Below are 20,600 nucleotides of genomic sequence, written 5' to 3' on the forward strand. Positions count from 1 at the left end.
TCAAAAATAAATTCGTGTCGCAATCGCCCGTGCTTTTACGGGGACATTAATACCTTCATACCCTTCGTTTGATCTGATTCTCAGTTGGTTTCCAGGGTTTGCAGTGGCGCATGCAGCGTACGCGCCAGGTATTGGACTCGTTTCCGTAAAACAAGTCGCGCCAGATGGGCAGTTCGTCGGCCCCCTCCAGCATCTGCCACCGCATTGACCTCCTAGCTTTGCTGTTGCAGAAGGAGGAGGTAGTGAAACGCTAAACTCTTGTCGAACCGTTGCACATTGGTTTGGACAGGCGGTACCAGTATAAGCAGGATCAGTAGTGTCGACACACTTGGAATAAGCGCCGCTCGATTGACAGACACAAGCTTGCTCCACGGGACAAAGAGTCATAGATGAGGCCCAAACTAGCCACTTGTTAGTGGGTATCTCACTTGAATAATAGGTAGTGGGATTCTTACAAGTTGTTGCAGTCGATGGGACTGTCCCTCCGCACTGTCCAGATACTGCGGCTAGGTCGGTAGGGATCGACGCGAAAAGCCATCGGGTTGTATTTGACCGGGTAGTAGGGCCTGTGTACAATGTACCGCAAGCGGTGGTAGTCTGAACGGTACTAGGGAGGCAAATGCTCGTTGTGTTTGTTTGGCAGGCGCAGATGTAGTCTGTCGGGCAGAGGTTCGACGTTAAAGCGGCAACATCACACTCTCCATATGGAGTTGCCATATAACTCGAAGTTGTCGTGATAGGGTAGAATACATCGACATTTTGAAGACACGTGCAAGTGGAATCTTGTCTCTTCTCCAAATTGGCCTTTACCTCCAGATCAGGTAGGAAGGAAATGTCCTGGAAGCTCTCCAGCTCGCTGAGGTCCCGACGTCGACCATTATTTGGAGAATCCCGGATCTGTTGTCCAGGTTTTGGTGTCCAGCAGCTCCCCAACTGAAGCAGAGATAGAAGAAATACTTTGTGCCGAAGATTGAATTGCATATTGATATATATAGAGTTGCCACTATGTGAACAGCTGTTAAAGGGTTATAATATAATGCTAAACCAACCAACTTGGATTCAATAGTACGAGCTGCTAAACCTTTGTAGTTTATAAGGGTTCCAAAAAATAGTTTTTGAGTAAAATATAAAGGCGTAGGTTGGATAGCAGTATCTGTTCTTGCTGGCGGAGGCCCGTTGAGCCACGGTGCGAGACCCACATGAACCGTCCAAGTGTCACGATGATATTGAGAAGCGTAGCCTGAACGCGTCCTAGTCTCAAAGTCTATGAAATGCGTGCATGTGTACGTACGATAGAGGTTGCACACACCTTCATGCAACACCACTGACTTTCCTTTTTAGAAAGCTCTTCCCATGGAAGACCGGAGCTTTTGGTCCACCCAGATATCCAACCACACCCACAAGCGAAGGATCTGAAGTGAGCTAAAGGATAAGGCAACGTACTTACGTAGCATTATATCTCAATTAACACATATATTTCTGTCTGCATCCCTACTCCTACGGACATGGGTTCCAACTTTTCTCTTTCTCATACATCGCCGTAAACATACGCGGTGTCATATTTTATCTTTCCACGAAAAAGGTTCTATCTATTCAATATCCAAAATGTCTGAAGGCGAAGAACTAGATTATATTCCTGACGAGGATCTTTTATCGATACTCCGCATATCGTTTTGGGTTGGCGCTGGGTCTCCCAAATACTCTAATTTGCCGATTCTCTCGATTATCGAAAAATATGCGGATCTCATCGTATCTCAGAACTACAGTTTAACTGCCGAGGATTTAACACAAAATTTCGGGACAATACCTTCAGATGCTCCCCTGATGATAAAAAGCTTGGGGGGTGTGGAAAACATGGTGGGTTGGATACCAGCTATCGCCGAAGCACAATCACTCCTTCCACACCCTAGAAATATAGGTATTGTGGTGCCACTGTTTATCGCGTTCTTGGTCATAACGACTATCGCGGTTACCTTGCGGATGTTGTCGAGGCATCGAGTGGGAGGCGGTCTTAGGTCTTTCGACTGGTTAACATTTGCTGCCCATGTGAGTTATCGCAACTGACTGTACGAAGTAACAATGGCAGAAAATCTCGGCATTCCTTGTGCGAAATTTCAACCTAAATTTAAAAATTAGAAGAGTATCAGTATCTAACGCGATCATTTTGTTGTTTCGTCTTTTCTAGTTGATGACCGTGGCCTGGGGAGCAGTAGCGGTTCATCACAGTAACGTGAGTATGTTAGAAATTCTCCATTTGTTTAAGTTTACAAGTCAATTATGAATGTCTTTAAAGAACTTGGCTGATATGTATCGATCGAACAAGTGGGTCCATATGAAGCCTGGTGGGATAGGTCCTGGGATATGATCCACGAAAACTACAAGGTATTCTAACCAACCACATTACGTTCCATACTAAATAAACCCCATCTCGAATTGCATCCACTAATTGTTTTCGGAAACCAAAAAGACAGTCTATGCCCTTAACCTTTTATATCCTTGGGTTATGTTGATTATCAAACTTTCGCTCTGTATGTTCTACTACCGAATGACGACTATGAATTACATTCGCTGGGGCGTCTGGGCCACTGCATTCATCACAATTGGCAATACTCTTGCCGGGTTCTTTGTCCCAATGTTTGCATGCAAACCTATCAACAATTGGGACCATATATTTACGAGTACTTGCCGGTCAAATCAAGACCAGCGCACGGCATTAATTGCAGTCGGCGCGATTTATATTCTAACCGATGTTGCAATTTGGGCTTTACCGATACCCATGGTATTTCAACTAAAGTTATACCCAAGACAACGGATTTTGGCGTTGTGCACGTTTGGGATAGGTGCCTTGTCAGTATTTCCCTTCTTAACCCGCATAAACTTATTCACCCGTTCCACAAATCTATCCACAGCTCAATTATTATCAAGTTCTTGGCATGGTGTGAAGCTACGGAATATATTATGATAATGACCGCCCGTAAAACTTACATATTCGTTTATTCTAGTGCCTGTGTCGCCAGCGGCTTCCGTCTCGATTCACTTATCAAGAACCTGAACTTAAACGCGCAGGGTACTTCAACTTTGATCATTGATGCGTGGACAATGTAAACCCTAAACTTGAATACCTACCAACATGGTACCGCTTATTAACTTAATCGTTCTAGCATTGAGATGAACATCGCATTGATCTGCGCCTGCGCACCAGCGATACGAGCGTTGGTGATCTTCTACAAACCTAAAGTCCTTAGTAGAGTCGGCTCTAGCGCGGGGTCGGCAGCGAAACCATCTTCCGAGGGTCGGGAGAAAAAGGAATCTGAGAAGGAGAAAACAAATGCTTAGGTATTAGTTGCCGCCACAACCACTTTAGTCTAATCCTTACATACATCCGGGAACGTCTCATATAATAAGACCACTTCCAAGTTTCTGCAATTTAATATCATTTTATCATGTCAGAACTCTATCATGCCCGCGTGGACGGATATTTGATTCACTTATCTCTGTTTATTGGGTAGTTAAGTTTAACAGAACCATTTGCCACTTTCTAAAATCTGACGAACGAAGCCAGGATTGAAATTCCGCCGTCTTTTTATTATCTTTTGCTTTACAATTTATTCGGTATACGGTAGCGGACAGCACATCCATTTCAAAAATGATAGTCAAATAACATTGGACATCTGTTCGACCATATTCAGGGGGCTAATTCCGTAAAGAGCCCTGACTTATATCTACACAAAACGGTCGTAAATAAATATTATTTGACCAGCGGGCAGATTGAGGAGTTGATGAAGATACAGACATAGTAATCTCAGGTTTTAAAGGCCTTGAATATCTTGACCAAAGGAAAACTCTGATAGTTAATACCATAGCTAATCTTCGTGTTATGGTTAGTCATGACGGTCGCAATATTGCCACCGCAGTAGCTGAAAGTTGAATGATTTCTTTGAATTGCAAAATGATGTTTAAAAACGAGTAATATATCGGAGGCGCAGAGCTGTCGAGTGGCCGTGTTTAATGATTCGGGAGTTACGATATTAATATAGTTATCATTAATCAGTCATTGCGATGTTTAATCGGTACATCAGCGGAGCCTAGTCTCGAGGCCTGCCGCTAGCATGCCGGGTGCCCCGCAAATCCCAACATCTGGAAGGGCATCTATAGGGTAAGCGCAAACTGGCAAGATCAACGACAACAATCCCACCAACTTAGATCCCACTTGGAGGGGACACATACTACATCAACGCGTCGATCTTAGATATTTTGGGTTCTAGAAAAGGCCTGTCCCCTTCACGGTTCCCAAACTCTCCTCGACATTATTTTACAAAGGAGGACATTGATTGTCACTTAACATTCCTTCGCCCTTTATTACTAGCCTTTTGTCCATTATTCCTAGAGTAGCCTCGCTCGCTAATTAAGTATATATGGAAACTAGTTTCCAAAACTCTAACACAACAAGATGGAGAACACGCAAGAGCCTGGTTCCAGCACTTCGTTACCTTTACAGCTTACTGATGTCGAATCAAATTTCCGCAAGGACTTGGAAGATGCAATTGAGCAACGAAGTATCGGGTATGAAGGCGTCTTCGTGCTTACAATGTACTTTGAAAGCGACGATACCAATGCGATGGTGGATTCCAAGCAACTCGCAAAGACCATGAAGGAACTTGGTCTTCATGATAGCAACATCCTTGAATTCAGTTTTCCAGACGACTATGATGCCGACATATATTGGCCTCATACAATTGTCCTCCATGTGGCAGCTGCTGCTCGCTCTTTTGAGGGTAGAATGTTATTTATTTTCCATTTCTCAGGCCATAGTTCCTCGAACAAGTCAAAAGAGGTCGTTCTGTCGGGGACAAATGTACACGACAAATTTATGGAGGTATCCTGGACGGGAATCGACCGCTTCCTACTTGCATCCGACTGGGGTTCGATAGATTTGGTGTGATGGACGTCTCCTGTGTCTTGGATTGCGGCCCTGCGGGAGTGATCGTGAGGTCAGACATGCTGTCTGAGAGAAAAGTCAAGTTTTTGGCGGTGCCTAACTCCAAATCCATTATGACTGGCCGGAAGAAATTGAAGAAACTTTTACCCGAAAGTTCCTCTTCGAAATGCGAGCCGTGGTCGACAATGTCGAAACACCCTTTATCACTCTTCCAGGGATTCTCACCACCCTAAAACAACGGGACCCTGCCAAGACGATACCTACATACGACGTTGCACGGATCCACTCCATCTAATCCACTGGCACTTGCACTAGCCATATGCCAACGACCCCAGCACTCCGTCGCCCTGAAAATCCATCTCCCATTGGGAATTTCAGACGAAACAACCAGAGTCATGGTTAAATGGCTCCTCCAACTACGGGATGACTTCAAGGTGGAAATCACCGCCGTAAATGACACAGATTCAGCTGTCATATTCTTGACAGTTCCATACACAAATTTATATATTTTTTATCGCCTCCAAAATTTAAGTGGATGCCTACGCTTAGATATATATGATCAGATGTGAGGACCCTCTAACCAATTAATCGTAAGATTATATGGTTACAACAAGCATAATCGTCTTTTGGGTAGTAACTCCACAACACATGTTTTGGTCGGGCCCAGCACCCGTCTTGTTTCTAGACAAGTAGCTCTTAATAGTATATAACAACACCCTCAACGGCGCCTAATCATCGATGCATCTCTAGTTTGAATTTAATGTCCTACAAATATTTTTTTTGAGGAGGCATAATATTAACGGGTGACATAATGTCTGTAGAGTGAGGCTGCCATGCTAATTATAACACTGCATAGTGGATTTTAATTTAACATAGAGCTGAAACTTTTGGCCAACTAGAGCTTCACAACGCTTCCTAACAAAATTCTTAGATGGTAGGGCTATGCAGACAAATATACAGATATGCATAAGCATCAACTCGGCGGTGACATATCAAGCTATTGGCAGTTGGGTTGTTGTTGGGATATCAATGCCTTTGCCTCAAGCCGTCGTTTTAATACCGCATGAATTTGAGCTGGATAGTGATGTGGTCTTATGAATACATGTCAACTATCATGAGTCTTTTCGAAATGTAACCCGGTACGGCTTTCATGGCATCTACGCCTCCTAGTAAATGTGGAAGGGGGGCCGTGTATCAGTTGGTTGTGTTGTGTTGTGAGCACGATTGGTACGCTGCTAGCCAGAATCCACGCCGCAGCTATGATTTGACTCCAGGATTGGATATATTATTTTGAGAAGCTAGATCTTAGTATATGTAAGCATATATTTTAGAATTAAAATAAAAAATTAAATTTGGTAGAGTTATAAGGCTGGTCGGCCGACCGGCTGGTAGATAGTGAACAACACGATTTTGTTCCAGCCAGCTGGCCTGCCTGGCCGCCGGCTGCAACTGTTGGGCAGCAGAACAAGCAGTTCACAGGCAGGCTGTTGATTGTGTTGTGCACACCCAAATTACAACACCTAAATCACACAGTCTGCTCACCGACCTGCAACCTCACCATTCTTATGAAATTTACAATATAAACGATTTGTATATAAGTTAACCTGTTAGTCCACCTCTTGCTACGATTATATAGCCTTAATTATGAAATGTAATCTATTTGTATATAAATAAATAATATAATTCTTCTCACTTTGAGAATTCCCTTTTTTGTGTTGAAGTTGTTGCAATATTAGATTTTTCGATTTTTGAGTTTTTCGAGTGGAACAAAGGTATGTATGACCTTCGACAAACCACTCGGGAAGTCTCCCTCGCGTGTTGGGCGCTGGTATCTAAGGAGGGTCCACCCTCTTCAGAACCCATACTTACCTTGTGAGAAGGTCGCGGGATCAAGAAGTCGTAACCTTTCATTCGGGAGTCCGCATTGCAGAGCGCGGTACTTTCACGGTGAGTGTCTTCGGGCACTCACCTCGCGTTATTTTTTTCTTTCACATTGAAGCTATCATGTCTTCATCGTCCCCTTTTTTCCTTGACGGCATACGCGCTGTCCCTATCCTATGTCTCGAAGAAAATATTTTGATTGGCTTTTTTGAGAGAGTCGGCCCAATGCAACTTTAGCCCAGTCCAGGCGCGCGCGTCAATCTGGAAAACAGGGTCCAAGGGGAGATTTCGAAAGAGAATGTGATGAGGTTGGATGGCATGTGCATGGGCATGCATGATGCATGTTGCATATTCGGCCAAAATATCAAGCCTAGACTTCAAAACTTCAAGGCTACGATGAATTTAGGGTGCACCACCCCCTACCGAAGGAATCCCAGCCACCTGCTGTCCGATTGCGATTCCCCTCCTATATCATCTCCTCCAACTGTAGATCTGATGCTTCAATTATTTCTCAAAACTCACATCCAAGTCTATAGGAAACGAAATCGCCGTTATTCAAGAGAAAAAGCTAGGGAAAAATGACAGTGACAGGACTGCCCAATAATCTCCAAGTCGGTTATGCTACCGACTTCCCCTCCGAACTATCCACAGAAGATTCATATCGGTGCGAGATTAACGCATCTTGGCCGAAATATATGGGTCTCGGCGAGGCAGACATCATGGTTCCTCTACGCAAAGATCCATGGTTACGACAGTTCCAGGTCTTGGTCGTATACAAAGCCCCGGATTCCTCCACGATGAGGCTTGTCGGTATGGGTAGTTCCATACCGTTCTACTGGCCCACCCCAAACGACAACGACACCTTGCCCGACGGCGGGTGGGATGCAGTAGGGGCGCTTGGAATAAGACAACATTACTTTCGAAACAACATGACAGAGAAACTACAAGCTTTCAAAGCGCGGACTCTCCCTGACGTCCCCGCTAGACCTTGGGATGCAAGTTATAGCGGTGGCGAGACTCCCAACACCCTTTGCGCCCTAGCTGTCTGTATTCTACAGGAGTTCCGTACCCCAGGCCTTGCTGAGCGAATCATCGGATTGATGCGCGACAAGTGCATGGCGGAAGATTACCAGGCATACGTTGTCCCCGTGCGCCCTACTAGAAAGACGGAATTCAAAGCAATGCAGATGCCAATCTACCTCCAAATGGGTCGCAACTGTGAAGTTGAGACTAATAACGGCGCGGATGTGCTTGTGAGGAAAGATACCTTCGACCCTTGGGTACGGAAGCATTTATCGATTGGTGGCACACCTATCAAGATCGCGAATACCAGCATAACTCTCAGGGCCAAAGGAAGATGCTGGGACGACTCTGCTGATAAACCCGGAATGTGCGAGAAGGCTTGGAAGGAAGGAAATGTGCAAATAAACGAGCACGACGGTGAAGAATACGTTAACGTCTATGACGTTCCTGGAACACTGGGACCGGTGCGGTATTATTGGAGAAGGGACGAAGGAGTTTATTGCGAACCGAACCTTTGGATACGGCACATCTAGAATATAGTCTGATGTACTTATATATGATACGACATAAAATTAATAAAGCGCCAACCAATCGCTAATGTAGCTGTAGTAGCCTGAAGTTTCACTCCAGGACGTAAGTTTTATTTTTATTCAATTGGTTTTCTTTCGTTTGAGAGCCAATTACCTAAGTATTTAGTCTGTTTTTAGCCTCAGGCCTCTCGCCGCGCTCTGCTATGAGCGGTAAACAATGGAGAAGAGAGATTATGTAGGGTATACCAAGCTGTATATACGTAACATTTTGTTTCAAGCGTTTGACTATTATATTGCTAGGCAGGCCTGGACGCGAAACTTAGGCCAGTTTATAAATTTGTGATAAACTACTGATATCAGCTGAAAAATCTTCTGGTTTAGGATATTGGTTATTCCAAAGTCATCGACATTGTAGCTGCGGCCATCCAATATCCCAAGTTTTGGTAGCAGTACCAGAGCCTAAGATACCACCAGAGACAATAGCTTCGAGGGGGCTATCGCCAGACGGCATTTTATCCGTTTCAAATGCCAATCGAGGAAACAACTAGCAACCGAGATCGTATCAAACATGGCCAGAGACATTTCACAGGGCTAACTCTTCTTCTGAATTTTAGACTAATATATTATAGTGAAAGCTTTGTGATATAGCAAAATCATGAACTCGTAGCCATCATATACGTAGCCCTCTAGAATCATCGATGCATCTACAATTCAACATTCGGATCTACGGACCCCTTTTCAAGATCCATGGTGTTTGCAATGGCTTAGATAGATACTTAGGTACCTCCTACTAGCGATATCCACGATCAGCCTTACAGGCTGAAAATCCCCATAATCTTATGTTTTTAAAAAAATCGTAAATATCCTCTAAATCATTTCGCCTTAGAGGATACATTAATCAAAACCGCTAAGTAGATAAAGGGGGCCGGCCATCCGGCCAGTCTTCTTATTCTTCTTTTCTCGAACACTACCCCCTTCGAAACAATCTATACGATTTCTTATCGCTCTCGAATCGTACTCTGGCTTTAGCTCAAAATAGGCCTTTAGGCTTCGCCATTTACGGTGGCAAGTATTCGACAATTGAGACTTAGTGAGTTTTCCCTCGGGGTATTTCACTTAGCGGTCAACCGTATGCCAAGGGTTGGCATCAATGACGGCTAAAACACTGTCTCGCAAGCTGCGGTCTTTGATGATAATTTCTTTGTGCCTGAGCAAACTGCTCCGCATAGGCATAGTCTAAAATCTGAAGCGCTAATGAAATTTGTTTTAGGAGTTCATTAGCCGTCGATTCCAGCCCGCAACCAACCTTGATATGTCGAAGGGGTCAGTTGTAGGAGCTATGGCGGTGTACTGCCATGTACTCTATCTTTGTGATATCGTCTCACTTACAATTCAGGGCGCCCGGGGAGAGTCGCTAACGCCAATTTTTATAAAGACCATATTTCGCGTTGCGCTAATTATTTATGCATCCTCAGTAAGTATGGCTGATCAGTGTCGATGGAGGCAAAATTTACAATTTTTCTGAGTTAGCACACGCACCTCTACGTACTTAAGCAGATACCTGCCTCTTAGTCGGTTGCTGCTTGTAGATAGTCTAGCATAACTTTACAAATTTGCGTCTGTTAGGGGTTTAGAATTCTATGATGGTTTAAGAAATTAATTCAGCGTTTTGCCAGTATCAAGTTTGGTATGATTGATAGCTGATGTAGTCTCAAATCCCGAGTTTCCCACGGCATACTCAAACGCGGACGGAATAATTCCTCTCTTTGTGTTTACCCCTCGATCACTGTCCACGGAATATACCAAGCAAGCTGACACCGACCGACCGACAAAGTGCAATGAGTTTGAATATTAGTAACGGATTTTTTTTTGTAGCCCTATCTTTAACGCCGGCCACAGATTTAACGAACATCGGGACGAGTGTTCCGTACCTCTTTCGTAGATCGATAGGTCGGGACAAGGCTGATAGGCTTCGACGATGGATGGCAGACGGCCCTTCTAGGTTACAAATATGGCGTATCACTACCCTTTGTAGGGGCTTCAAACTTTCCTCGAGGGCCTTGCTCATCCGAGTAGCATAATTTCCCTCTTTCATGAGGCGAAATGTCTATAGACCGGCACCTCTCAAGGTCACCTCTCCACTGATAGGGAAGATATAAAGTCGAAGCTTCGGCCGGTTCTATACTTGGGGATATTTTTGGGTTGATGAGCTCAAAAGCTCTAAGCCTGGGGCTGAAGCTGAGGTCCTTCTGAATCCATTACACTTGTATTAACTTGGGGTCCTAATTAAAGTTCCATGGCAGGGATCTTACCAATATCAAGCAAAATCTCTCAAAGACATCTTGGGAAAGCCCATAATATAGTAGAAATGCTATAGCTTCAAGTCTATGAGACATAATCGCACCCCTCAGAATAAAGAAATCTTCTCGCTCGAACTTCGCGGCTGAAACAGAAATTCTCAAGTATCTTAGGGATTTGAACGTGCCGAAGTCGCTGTATATTATTGAAATCTCAATAAGGGAGCCTTCGGTATGGTTGATGTGTAGTAGAGGGGTTTGAGGCGCCGTTTCAATGAACAAATATATCAAGTCCCGGGAGCGTGGAGAAGCGAGATCTGGGAGCCACGGCCTCTTTAAAAGATTAAATAAGTAACTAGTCCGAAAGCTAAGACTGCTAGATATTTCATATCCTGAGGCCTCAAGATATACATTGAACATCTGTTTAGCGAGACTGTTGTTGCATCATCAACCGGCTGGCCAATGCTTAACAGTGTGACTAAACGTACCTTTTCCAGTGTAATTACTGACAGTCATTGATGATTCGCTGTCACGATGCACAACAAATTCCCTCCGTTTATAGGCCTTTTGATACTCAGCAAGCGCTTTGAGGGGACTAAGTAGGCTCCGACTCAAACTGTAACAAACTTTGCTCGTTAACATCAAATTCGTGATACCGATGATATCGATTTAAAGACTAGAAATAAAACCTCCGGGGATAAATCAAGAAGAGGCATCTTGAGGTTGAATGATCGTGACTTGAAAATAAGTGCGAACTAGATATTCAAAAATGGAGTAGGAGGTGCTTTTACAGTCGTCGGGGCATGGCCAGGCCAGGTGGGAGGCTACATTAACCCAACTATGGAGGGTTGCCTGATATCTCCTCGCCAGAGATTCCACCAAACAGCTGTTTGAGACTTGGTGGTCATCAGCCGTGAATTCGCCGAATCAACGATTTAACTCACTCGGTCACCCCGATTTGTGATATATGTGAGGAATAGTGCATATAGATTCGTTTATGCAGACTTTAATTGTCTCGCAAATGGGGGGGGTGGGTGCATCCAGTCATATATCATAGCGAAAGGTCAGCCTGGATCGAAATTTTGTGTCTACCACTTAGGAGGCTCGATTACATAATTACCCATCTCTCATCTAAGCTGCATTAAATCCCACGCCTCAGTCATTTCGGCGAGGAAATCTGAAATCATAAGATGCTGACTGCAATGCATGATGATAATGGGGGTGCACAACATTGTGATGATACCTTGGGTATGCTAGGCGGTAACGCTATACAATTTTTGCTGTTTCTAGGTTGAAAGAAACGGCCCTTCATAAGACCGATAAAACCACAAGGAAACATATCAACTAATCGTCTCCCGAAACTAGTTGTCGATCACGATAAATACTTTTGTGCTTCATCGATACACCCTGAGTCAATTATCCCCCCCTAACGAAGACTGCTACTTGAAAATAAAAACCTTGCGGTCGCTATCAGCTACCTCCACTGAAGGGAGCCCGGCCAGTCCACCATTGCCAAATCCTCGTTTATTCACACAGATATGACGCGACTTGAGAAACTTGTTAGTATTTCCTTTGGATCCGGTTTCAAGGGATCGCTAATGGTTTTTCGTTGAATAGAAACTCTTTTCTGGTCGCGCTACATCACGCCGCGGAATGCTTCACTACCCGAATAAGAACCCCCAAGAGCAGGAAGCTAGAAAGCCGCCTACTGGGTTAGAATTTCCATTCATGCAGCGCGGTCGAAGCGAACCGGATCCGCGCCACGATGGTGGAGCCGGCAAAAGGGAAAGAGAAAGCAGAGTGTCGGTTACGGAAAACTGTGAAGAGGACAGCATATACGAGTATTGTGGTAGTGACATCTTTCAGTGCAACTGCAAACGGTTTTATTAATTGATGTCGCTATTTGTGGATGGGTTCCGCGATGTATGCTATAGGGGTACGTTAAAAGAGAGGAACGATTTTAGTTTTTGAATGAGATTAGCGGCCTCAAAGCCATAATTAATTTTAGAGCTTCGGTGACATGGTACCGGCAGTACGATCTCATAAGATATTCCGGTAGCCAATAGTTCTCAGATCTCTCAAAATAGGAGTGATAATTTTCGAGACTCGAACGTGCAGTCTCCATCAAGTGATCGATAGCACGTTTTTTTAATTCTGCGGGAAGTAATTTCCACAGCTTATTGCTTTTATTTTTGGGCTTGATTATGATCCGATAGGTTTCTTTGGCGGCTGTCTGAACATGAACTCAATCAGACATCATAGTCACTTGTTTCGTACCCAGTTGCGTGCAATCGGCGATTAAGTAAAACTTTGAATTAATGCGGGATCAACCTACTCTCATTTCTTCGTATAATCCACCCCACTCTGGCTGCTAAAGATCTTGCTCGTCGCCGAATATTGCAGCAATCGCACGGCTCCTGATTTGTAAATCTTGTTCCCTTGGTTTCGATATTGAAGACACTCCGAAAGAGTCAAGCCAAAGGAGTTCGGTAGACGCCACCTTGCCGGGATAATAAAAAGAAATATTGGGACTAGGACTCTCGAGAAGAGATCTGCCAGGGGCCGGGGAATGAGAGGTATACTAGTGGAGGTGGAAGAGAAGGGGGTGAAAATCCTCTGATGTGACCGGAAAAGCGATATGATGGAACTGAGCCGTGTGGGGGGTCGAGAGTGAGACGGCAGCTCTAGGAAAGTGGTGTGCTAACGATTTTTAGGTCACTCCGTACCTAGGTGGTTAGAGGTTGCTTTCCGAGGCTAGCGTTAATGTGGTCTGAAAAAGTTGGCTAAGAAACAGGTCTGGCTATTGGCGCTCCTGTATATAATTACTTGAGGTCATGACCTCTTCGACTGGTGTCTTTCGAGCTTTCCCCACTTCAGCCAGCTGCAGATACCGGCATCAGACAACTGCGTGCATATCAGCCCCTGCTTAACAACACACCTCCAGTCAAAAAATAGAATCCGGAAAACCCATCTCTCAGAGTGTAACAAAGTACATAAATCATCGGCTGACAGAACTAGCAATTCCCTTTTAACGACGATACCTGGTTATTGGGTTGGATTCTGTGCTAATGGGATTCACTTGGCATGTACAGGATGTGGCCCGTCCCTAGTCAGAATGACCCTCCTTTTTATTCTTCATCGGATACGTTCCGTCGTTTTTGGACGCGGACCTGGAACTTTACCCTTACGGTTAGCCATAATAACGAAACGGGTTGCGCCAAAGAATTGAGCGGAGAGGCAAATGTGTCTTTAGTTTCCAACCCCCGAGCTCCCGATCCAGTCTCATAATCTTGCGATCGACAGATGGCTGGTGGTTTGATCTAGATCTGTGCGTCGGTGGAAAATTCGAAAAATTATGTTGTTCTTTGTAGCTGAAGGATGATTGCAATTGGCTGTACCCATGCATTGTCGGCACTGTACTCATGTACATACACAATCTGCAGCTTTCTCAAGGCTAGACTGTAAACTCGTATACTCGGGCCTCTATATTCCAAACTACGACGATGAGTTTTGGCTACTTGCTAACATACACAGGCAGCAAATTAGATATAATATTTAATCAGAATTAAGACCTATCTACATATAAAAATTGTTCTCCTGAGATCTTCGTATAGGCGTAAACGACTAACAGCCAGGTGCCTATGAGATATTGATCACCATGTGCGTAGAGTCGGTAGCTTCGCTTAAATCGTACGTTCCGTGCTTGCCCTAGCAAGTCAACGTTTGGAAATTCGATTATTGTCCGAGCAGGTCCTCTCATGCCGCACGATATCATTCCCCCTTGTGCACAAATGAGACCGAGGTTAATTCGGTCACAAGGCTCGCTAATTAGAGGAGTACATGGAAAAGAGAAATCTTGATGAGTATCCCAAAATAGCGAGTCTTAAGCCTGGGGACTTTTTTTCACCCACTCAGAAGGGATTAAGTTAGAGATGTATTTACAGGCTTCCAGCTCAGTATATATATCCTCATCCTCGGATCCATAATCTTCGGTACTATCGATTGGGGAGGTTCCCATTAAGCTCAATCTAGTCGATTGCCCCCCAATTCGGTAATTTCTTGGTACCCAGCTACCCCGCCCCCACCGTTTTGTGCCTCCATCATGCTTCTTAAGTGGAATACCGACATTCGGCCGCTGCTCCGCCGAACATATTAGACGGCAGGTAGTCGTATCCGAAATATACTGCCGCTGGACGCTTGAAGGACTTTCTGACAAATGAGTGGTCGTTGTTTGATTGATCGGAGTACTATCCAATTCTGATTGTTTGGCTGGATATTTCGATTTTCTATCCCGCGGGGTGGCAAAATTTGGTATTAAGTAGCGGGGTAGAGTACCAGAATCTATTCTTCGGTGCCGCTTCAGGCTGGCTTAAGTAGAAGGTTCCATCGTAAGGTCAGCGGTAAGGAAGATAGATAGGATGGATCTTGTTTTAGGCTCAAGAGATTTCCGATCTACAAAGGGAGAACGACAGAAGGTACGATTGTTTCCCTTTAAATAAGTCGAGCTGGGTGGTTAGATAGACGATAGAGCTATGCGTTCGCGTTCGCGTTCTTTCGACCTGCACTGCGGAGGCATTGAATGAACTGTCTTGCAACACGGCACCGTACCCTTGAATACGGTCCAGGAGGGCTGGCTATGTTTCCTATCCTTGGGAGGATACTGATATTCTGCATATTAGGAAGGAGGTAAGCGTGGGTTTCGTGCTTTCATCTCGATAAAGACCCGAGATGCTAACCACACTGCAAGCACGGCTCTGAGCTCTGGGGGATCTTCAGTATAGGCCTCCGTATGTACCTTAGGAGACGCCGTGGATGTCGATGAAGCTATCAAGGGTTATCGAACCCGAAAGGTTAGGGACTATGGCCTGAACCTTTCTATGTGCTAACTAGGTAGTATATTGCTGTACGTATTTTGCCAAACTAGTGCTGCAACTGACTAACGCCAACGCCGAAAGAGCCTCTACATGTGTTGCAAACAAACCACCGCTCCATGGTCCACGATTAACGTTCCAGGTGCTAATCCGGTCCCATGACCGGTCCCCTCTTTCAAAAAAAAACAAAGCCTATCCCTAACCAAATGACAGCTCTCTTTTTTACTTTTTCCCGTCCGTATGAGACTACATGATACTATGATAATATGGTCGGTTGTGGCATCCAGAGACTTATATCCGCAAATTTTCGTGCGATAATGATATTGATAGGAACTTGCGTAATAGCATGCGAATAAGGATGAGGGTATAATTTGAAAGAACCACGCGCCTCGTCGTGCCTACTGCATGATGCAGTCATTATACCCGTCCCACAAGGAGGGATTCTTACGACCTCGGGTCCGACGAAAAGGCACGGGCATATTGACATTGGTGGGTTATCGAATCCTTCGTCAGCGATAGCGATCCGCATGGATGCATGGCTGCGTGGGTGAATACTAGGGGCTATAGAGCAAGGACCTTCATCCCACTCACCAAAGAAAACAAATAGGACTTCTTCATTTCCTCTTAATATTCGGTGTAAATTTTACGTTCACGACCTTAACAATAGCGACATTGCCCGACGGAGAGTATCGATCTAGAATAACCAATGTCTTTACAAGGAACCACTAACTCCGTCGGACCGGCGTCCCAATTCTAGGAGACCAGCCACGAAGCTGCTATCGACGGAGACAAAGATGCAGCGGATACTCTAGTCAGTCTTATGAAGCCGGCCTGCAATCACATTTCTCCAACCTCAAACCTTGTCCCTCAGACATACGATGAGATGCTTTACGCAGAATGCCCAAAGTTAGACAAGCAAATATCTGTCAGTGAGCTACAGAAGAAACTCGGTCTATTCAGTGATTTTGACGATGTCAGAAAGCAGAAATGGAAAAATCTTTCGGTAGGTGGTGCCAGGTTAATCTCTGAGAACATCAGATTCCAAAACTGATCAATATGGTGTTAGGACTACATCCACCAACTATCAAAAGAATTAGATTTTGGGGACCATAGCGTAGCCAACGTGACGGAAGTGAGCATTAAACTCAAAGGTTCAGAATTTTGGAAGGAATGTCGACCGGAACTCCCCGCAGAAGCCTTTATACCAGCTTTAATATATAGGGAGAGGCGTAACCGAGTAGATCGCCCTGCTCATAAGGAACGGAAAAGGGTATATAGGGTATATGAGAGTACTTCTATTTGAAAGCCTTAGCGTTTACCTAGGCATGCATAAGTGGTTTCATCAGCTAGGGAAGGGGTAGCCTCGGATCCAGGCGCTTGAGGCAAAGAATGCCGGGACTGCCGGGAACACCGGGACTGCAGAAAAAGCAGAAAAAGAGGTCATGAGACTGAGCAACCCTAATATTTCAAGTTTATTACAAATATGTCACCATCCCCAGATTGCGCAGAAATGTCTATTAGTGGGCTAGCTTCCGCACTCCAAACATCAATAATATATTATCTTTTGCACCTATACATAAATCGATCGTACTATGCCCTCCTTTAAAATTATCGCTGCCGCGGCTACGATCCTTCGTAGCTCCTATGCGCGTAGATTTATCGAAAATGTCTCTACCCTTCGATATCGCGCTAGCGCTATCCAGGCTGCGCCTTTACAAGCCCTCATCGATCCGGCAGTCAGAACTTTCGAGCGAGAGGAACTGAAAACTATCCTCAAGTCTTTAACAGGGTACTAGCGATGCAAACCCCATTCAGCTGGCGATGTTCTACTTCTCTCTCAAATCTGCCAGTCTCCCGGCCCAAATTCGCCGGAGTTATCTCTTGCTGAGGCTCTGAAAGCTCGTGTGCGAAGAAATTGAGAGGCCACCTTCAGTGCTGAGCTGCAGCCTTACACCTTCAAAATCACGGAACCGACAATATGATTCGAGTTCATGGCAATTATAATTCGAGAGTTTCCTGAATTGTTGAATTGTCAAAGCCACAGTGGATTTGATCGTCCTTATTTTCGAAACAAGGGTGGAGACCGAAATTTTACGAAGACGTCGTGCTGGAACTCTTTGCGAACGCAGCCATGGTGTATGTTCAACGTTATGTGTATTGTGGGCGAGAGCAGCTTGTAGATACAAAAGAGCCTGAGCTACACAGCGAGAGTTTGGAGCGGTTAAAGCGGGGCCGGCCCAGGCGTCAATCCCCTTAGGGGTGTTTTCATTCCATGGACTTTTGGCATTTCATGTATTATATCTCGTTCAATATGACGATTATTGCTTATATTTAGGTTATATCCGCAAAGCGGAAAACTAATGATGTGTCAACATTGCCAAGGAATTAGAGGAGACTTCGGTGTTCTGAACTGCGCTGCGGCGAACGTAGACAATCACCAACTTAGATCTTCGCTTTCGAAGGGGATGGTATGCCATATCGCAACCCTGGCCAAAGTCTCTATGGGCTCTGGTCTAGATCTATCATACTACTCCGTAAAGAATGCCGCTCAGAGAAATGCACTTCCAATTGAACATAATATATGGGGATAAACCAAAGAAAAGAAATACTTGGGTCGGAAAAGAGGGGGGGGAGCGGCAGAGGAAGGGAGGGAAATGTGTCAGTATGTACATTTCTAATTATTGGCTCACACAAACTTCCATTCCGAGAGAATTATCTCAACCCAATACGAAGGTGTGACAAGGGACGATTCAGTTAATCACTTGCTAGCCAGTCAACCGGAGTCGTGCGCATGTATATGCCGAAATTATTGGAATCACTTACTTTCATCGATGGCCAAAGGGTCCCGCCTTTCACGCTTTGAGGATTCGGATTTCCGAGAAGCTGATTCTTCTTTCTTCTGCCAAGCTCGCAAAATTTGGCCCACGATCCATACAAAAAACCATCTCTCTTCACTAGTAGATTCCAGTATATCAAAAAGAACTTCCCGATAATCTTCACTAAGGTTGATAATTTTAAGGTTTTCTATAAAACCTTCATAGATTTTGTCCTTTAAACGTTCACTTTGATGCTTAAAGCCTTTTATCGCAGACTCCATTTCAGGGCTGTGCTCTCTCAGCGGGCCACTGCAACATGTCTATGTAATCGTGAAGCGTAAGGTAGGTGCAATTTCGAGTTCTAAATATGTCATATTCACGAACCTTAAAAATCTGCACAACAGCAGCCATTTTCATATGCTCCCAATTTCCCGTTTTCAAAATATAATAGTCCACTTCAAACGATTCTTGGAGAATTCGGTTGGTGAGATTATGTTTTGAGGTCTTCGGCTTGGAGATGGGTGGCGGTCGGGGTCGCTCTTGCAGAGACGGCCCAGGCTGCGATCCCTGCATGGTGTGAGAGGTGGCGGACATTGCATTGACAAATGCGATTCGAAGGTCGAGGGTCCAGGAGCGGCCTCAAAGCGGTCGAAGGCGGTTCGGATACAGTCTCGAACTGCACAATCATGAATCGGCTCAAGATATTTTGCAACCCCACCTTACCTAATCTCTCTTGGCATGACCGGCTCGCTAGGATGCAGCACACCTATATATGTACTTATACATGCCCATAGGCCGGTGCCTCGTATTTGCTGAAGCTTCGTGTATCACCTACCTACGTGGCTAAAGATCCACGGGAAAAAGCAAAATCACCTCGAACCACTTCAGCCCTCCGAACCTCCTTTCCGGACCCCTCTTTTCTTTATTATCGTTAAGAGGGCTAGCTTGGGATCATTTTTTCTCGATATACCGATGCACCCCCAGTTTTTTCGATCCAAATTTTTTTGTTGAAAAACTGTGTTCTCCTATTAGGTTTAGAATCTCCCCTAGAATCCACCGAAGCCTGTAGACGGTGAAATAGGCCAGATAGCTGCCAAGAGTAGACTAATTACATAATCAGGTAAACACGTGATGTGCTAAAAGCATGACTTCCAACACTCCCACCAAGCCATTTGATTTTCTAAAATAGCTTATAACTTATACAACATGAATATTCAAACAAAGAATGTTAGCTTCTAAATCGCAAGCATTACTCGTTGGTAGTTACTAGCATAGCCTAGCTGGCTAGCTCTCTTTTTCTAGTATAAAAAGATTATTTTCTAGTTTTATAAATCTATTTTCTTTATTTTTCCTAAATATTCCAAAGTCTCTTTTGAAAATTTTAATCGTAAATACTTTTTTATTAAAAATAATGTGTAAGGCTTGATGTCTATCGAAGCCTGTCGAGGGTGCTCGAAGCGTGATACGATGTATCTTAGGTGGTAAAGTTAACTTGATACTCAGACTAATACTTAAATTATCCAGTGCCGATTCGAGTCGTTATTAGAGGGTGGCTATATATACACATTCTATATATATAAGGAAGAACGTTTAAAGAACGTTCTTTTAAGATTATACTATAGTAGTTTTATTTATCTGATTTAAGGCCTGCTAAAGGTAGCTGTAGTTTATTGTATATTATTATATAGTATTTCGAATATTATATTTTTATAATATTATTTTGAACGAATATTACGATTTTCTAACACTATACTTTATAAATTTAGGACGACTGTCTCCTGATACTACCTCTGTAGGTTTAGGGTGAATGTCTAGAAGAGTATTTCTTAATATTTCCTATAAAGGTTTACGTCTACCCTGTAGAGTCCGGAATGTATGTAGGTCTGTGTCTGTATAATTGATAATCGGTTATTCTAGATATTAACATATTATACCCCTTATTTATAAAATAGTACGGATTAACCCGGCTATACGCCTATTATGTTATTACTACACTCTAGTTTGTAATAAAGCGTATAGACGGGAAGATGAATTTAAAACGTAAGTTTTACAACATATAAACTAGTTAGTTTTATGGTATAGCTTTTACAGCGTACCAACGGAACTAAATAGTTGGCTATTTTAAGACAGTTACTACCCTATATAATGTACTAGCATTATTTTATGTTTATAATAGCTTATATAACTTCTTAAATAATGCACGAGAAGCTTAACATAAGAAGAAAACTCTATTAATTTATTAA

General features: G+C 44.0%; 5 protein-coding genes across 5 annotated transcripts; 3 read left to right on the forward strand and 2 right to left on the reverse strand.

The window, feature by feature from the left end:
* On the reverse strand, positions 1–981 carry DFL_003715 (uncharacterized protein; the record flags this gene model as incomplete). The annotated part of the gene is made up of 2 exons (XM_067632691.1): positions 1–401; positions 456–981. 2 exons carry the CDS (start codon positions 979–981, stop codon positions 1–3), a joined length of 927 nt encoding a protein of 308 aa, XP_067490935.1.
* Positions 982–1,605: 624 nt separating this feature from the next.
* DFL_003716 (uncharacterized protein) lies at positions 1,606–3,336 on the forward strand (the record flags this gene model as incomplete). The annotated part of the gene is made up of 6 exons (XM_067632692.1): positions 1,606–2,046; positions 2,186–2,234; positions 2,324–2,382; positions 2,468–2,847; positions 3,003–3,101; positions 3,162–3,336. 6 exons carry the CDS (start codon positions 1,606–1,608, stop codon positions 3,334–3,336), a joined length of 1,203 nt encoding a protein of 400 aa, XP_067490936.1.
* Positions 3,337–4,450: 1,114 nt separating this feature from the next.
* Positions 4,451–4,942, forward strand: DFL_003717 (uncharacterized protein; the record flags this gene model as incomplete). The annotated part of the gene is made up of 1 exon (XM_067632693.1): positions 4,451–4,942. One exon carries the CDS (start codon positions 4,451–4,453, stop codon positions 4,940–4,942), a length of 492 nt encoding a protein of 163 aa, XP_067490937.1.
* Positions 4,943–7,398: 2,456 nt separating this feature from the next.
* Positions 7,399–8,376, forward strand: DFL_003718 (uncharacterized protein; the record flags this gene model as incomplete). Its single annotated transcript, XM_067632694.1, has 1 exon — positions 7,399–8,376. One exon carries the CDS (start codon positions 7,399–7,401, stop codon positions 8,374–8,376), a length of 978 nt encoding a protein of 325 aa, XP_067490938.1.
* Positions 8,377–18,356: 9,980 nt separating this feature from the next.
* Positions 18,357–18,930, reverse strand: DFL_003719 (uncharacterized protein; the record flags this gene model as incomplete). The annotated part of the gene is made up of 2 exons (XM_067632695.1): positions 18,357–18,677; positions 18,742–18,930. 2 exons carry the CDS (start codon positions 18,928–18,930, stop codon positions 18,357–18,359), a joined length of 510 nt encoding a protein of 169 aa, XP_067490939.1.
* Positions 18,931–20,600: the final 1,670 nt, after the last annotated feature.

This window comes from Arthrobotrys flagrans, assembly GCF_004000055.1.
Source record: "Arthrobotrys flagrans strain CBS H-5679 chromosome Unknown unitig_0, whole genome shotgun sequence".
NCBI lineage: Eukaryota > Fungi > Ascomycota > Orbiliomycetes > Orbiliales > Orbiliaceae > Arthrobotrys > Arthrobotrys flagrans.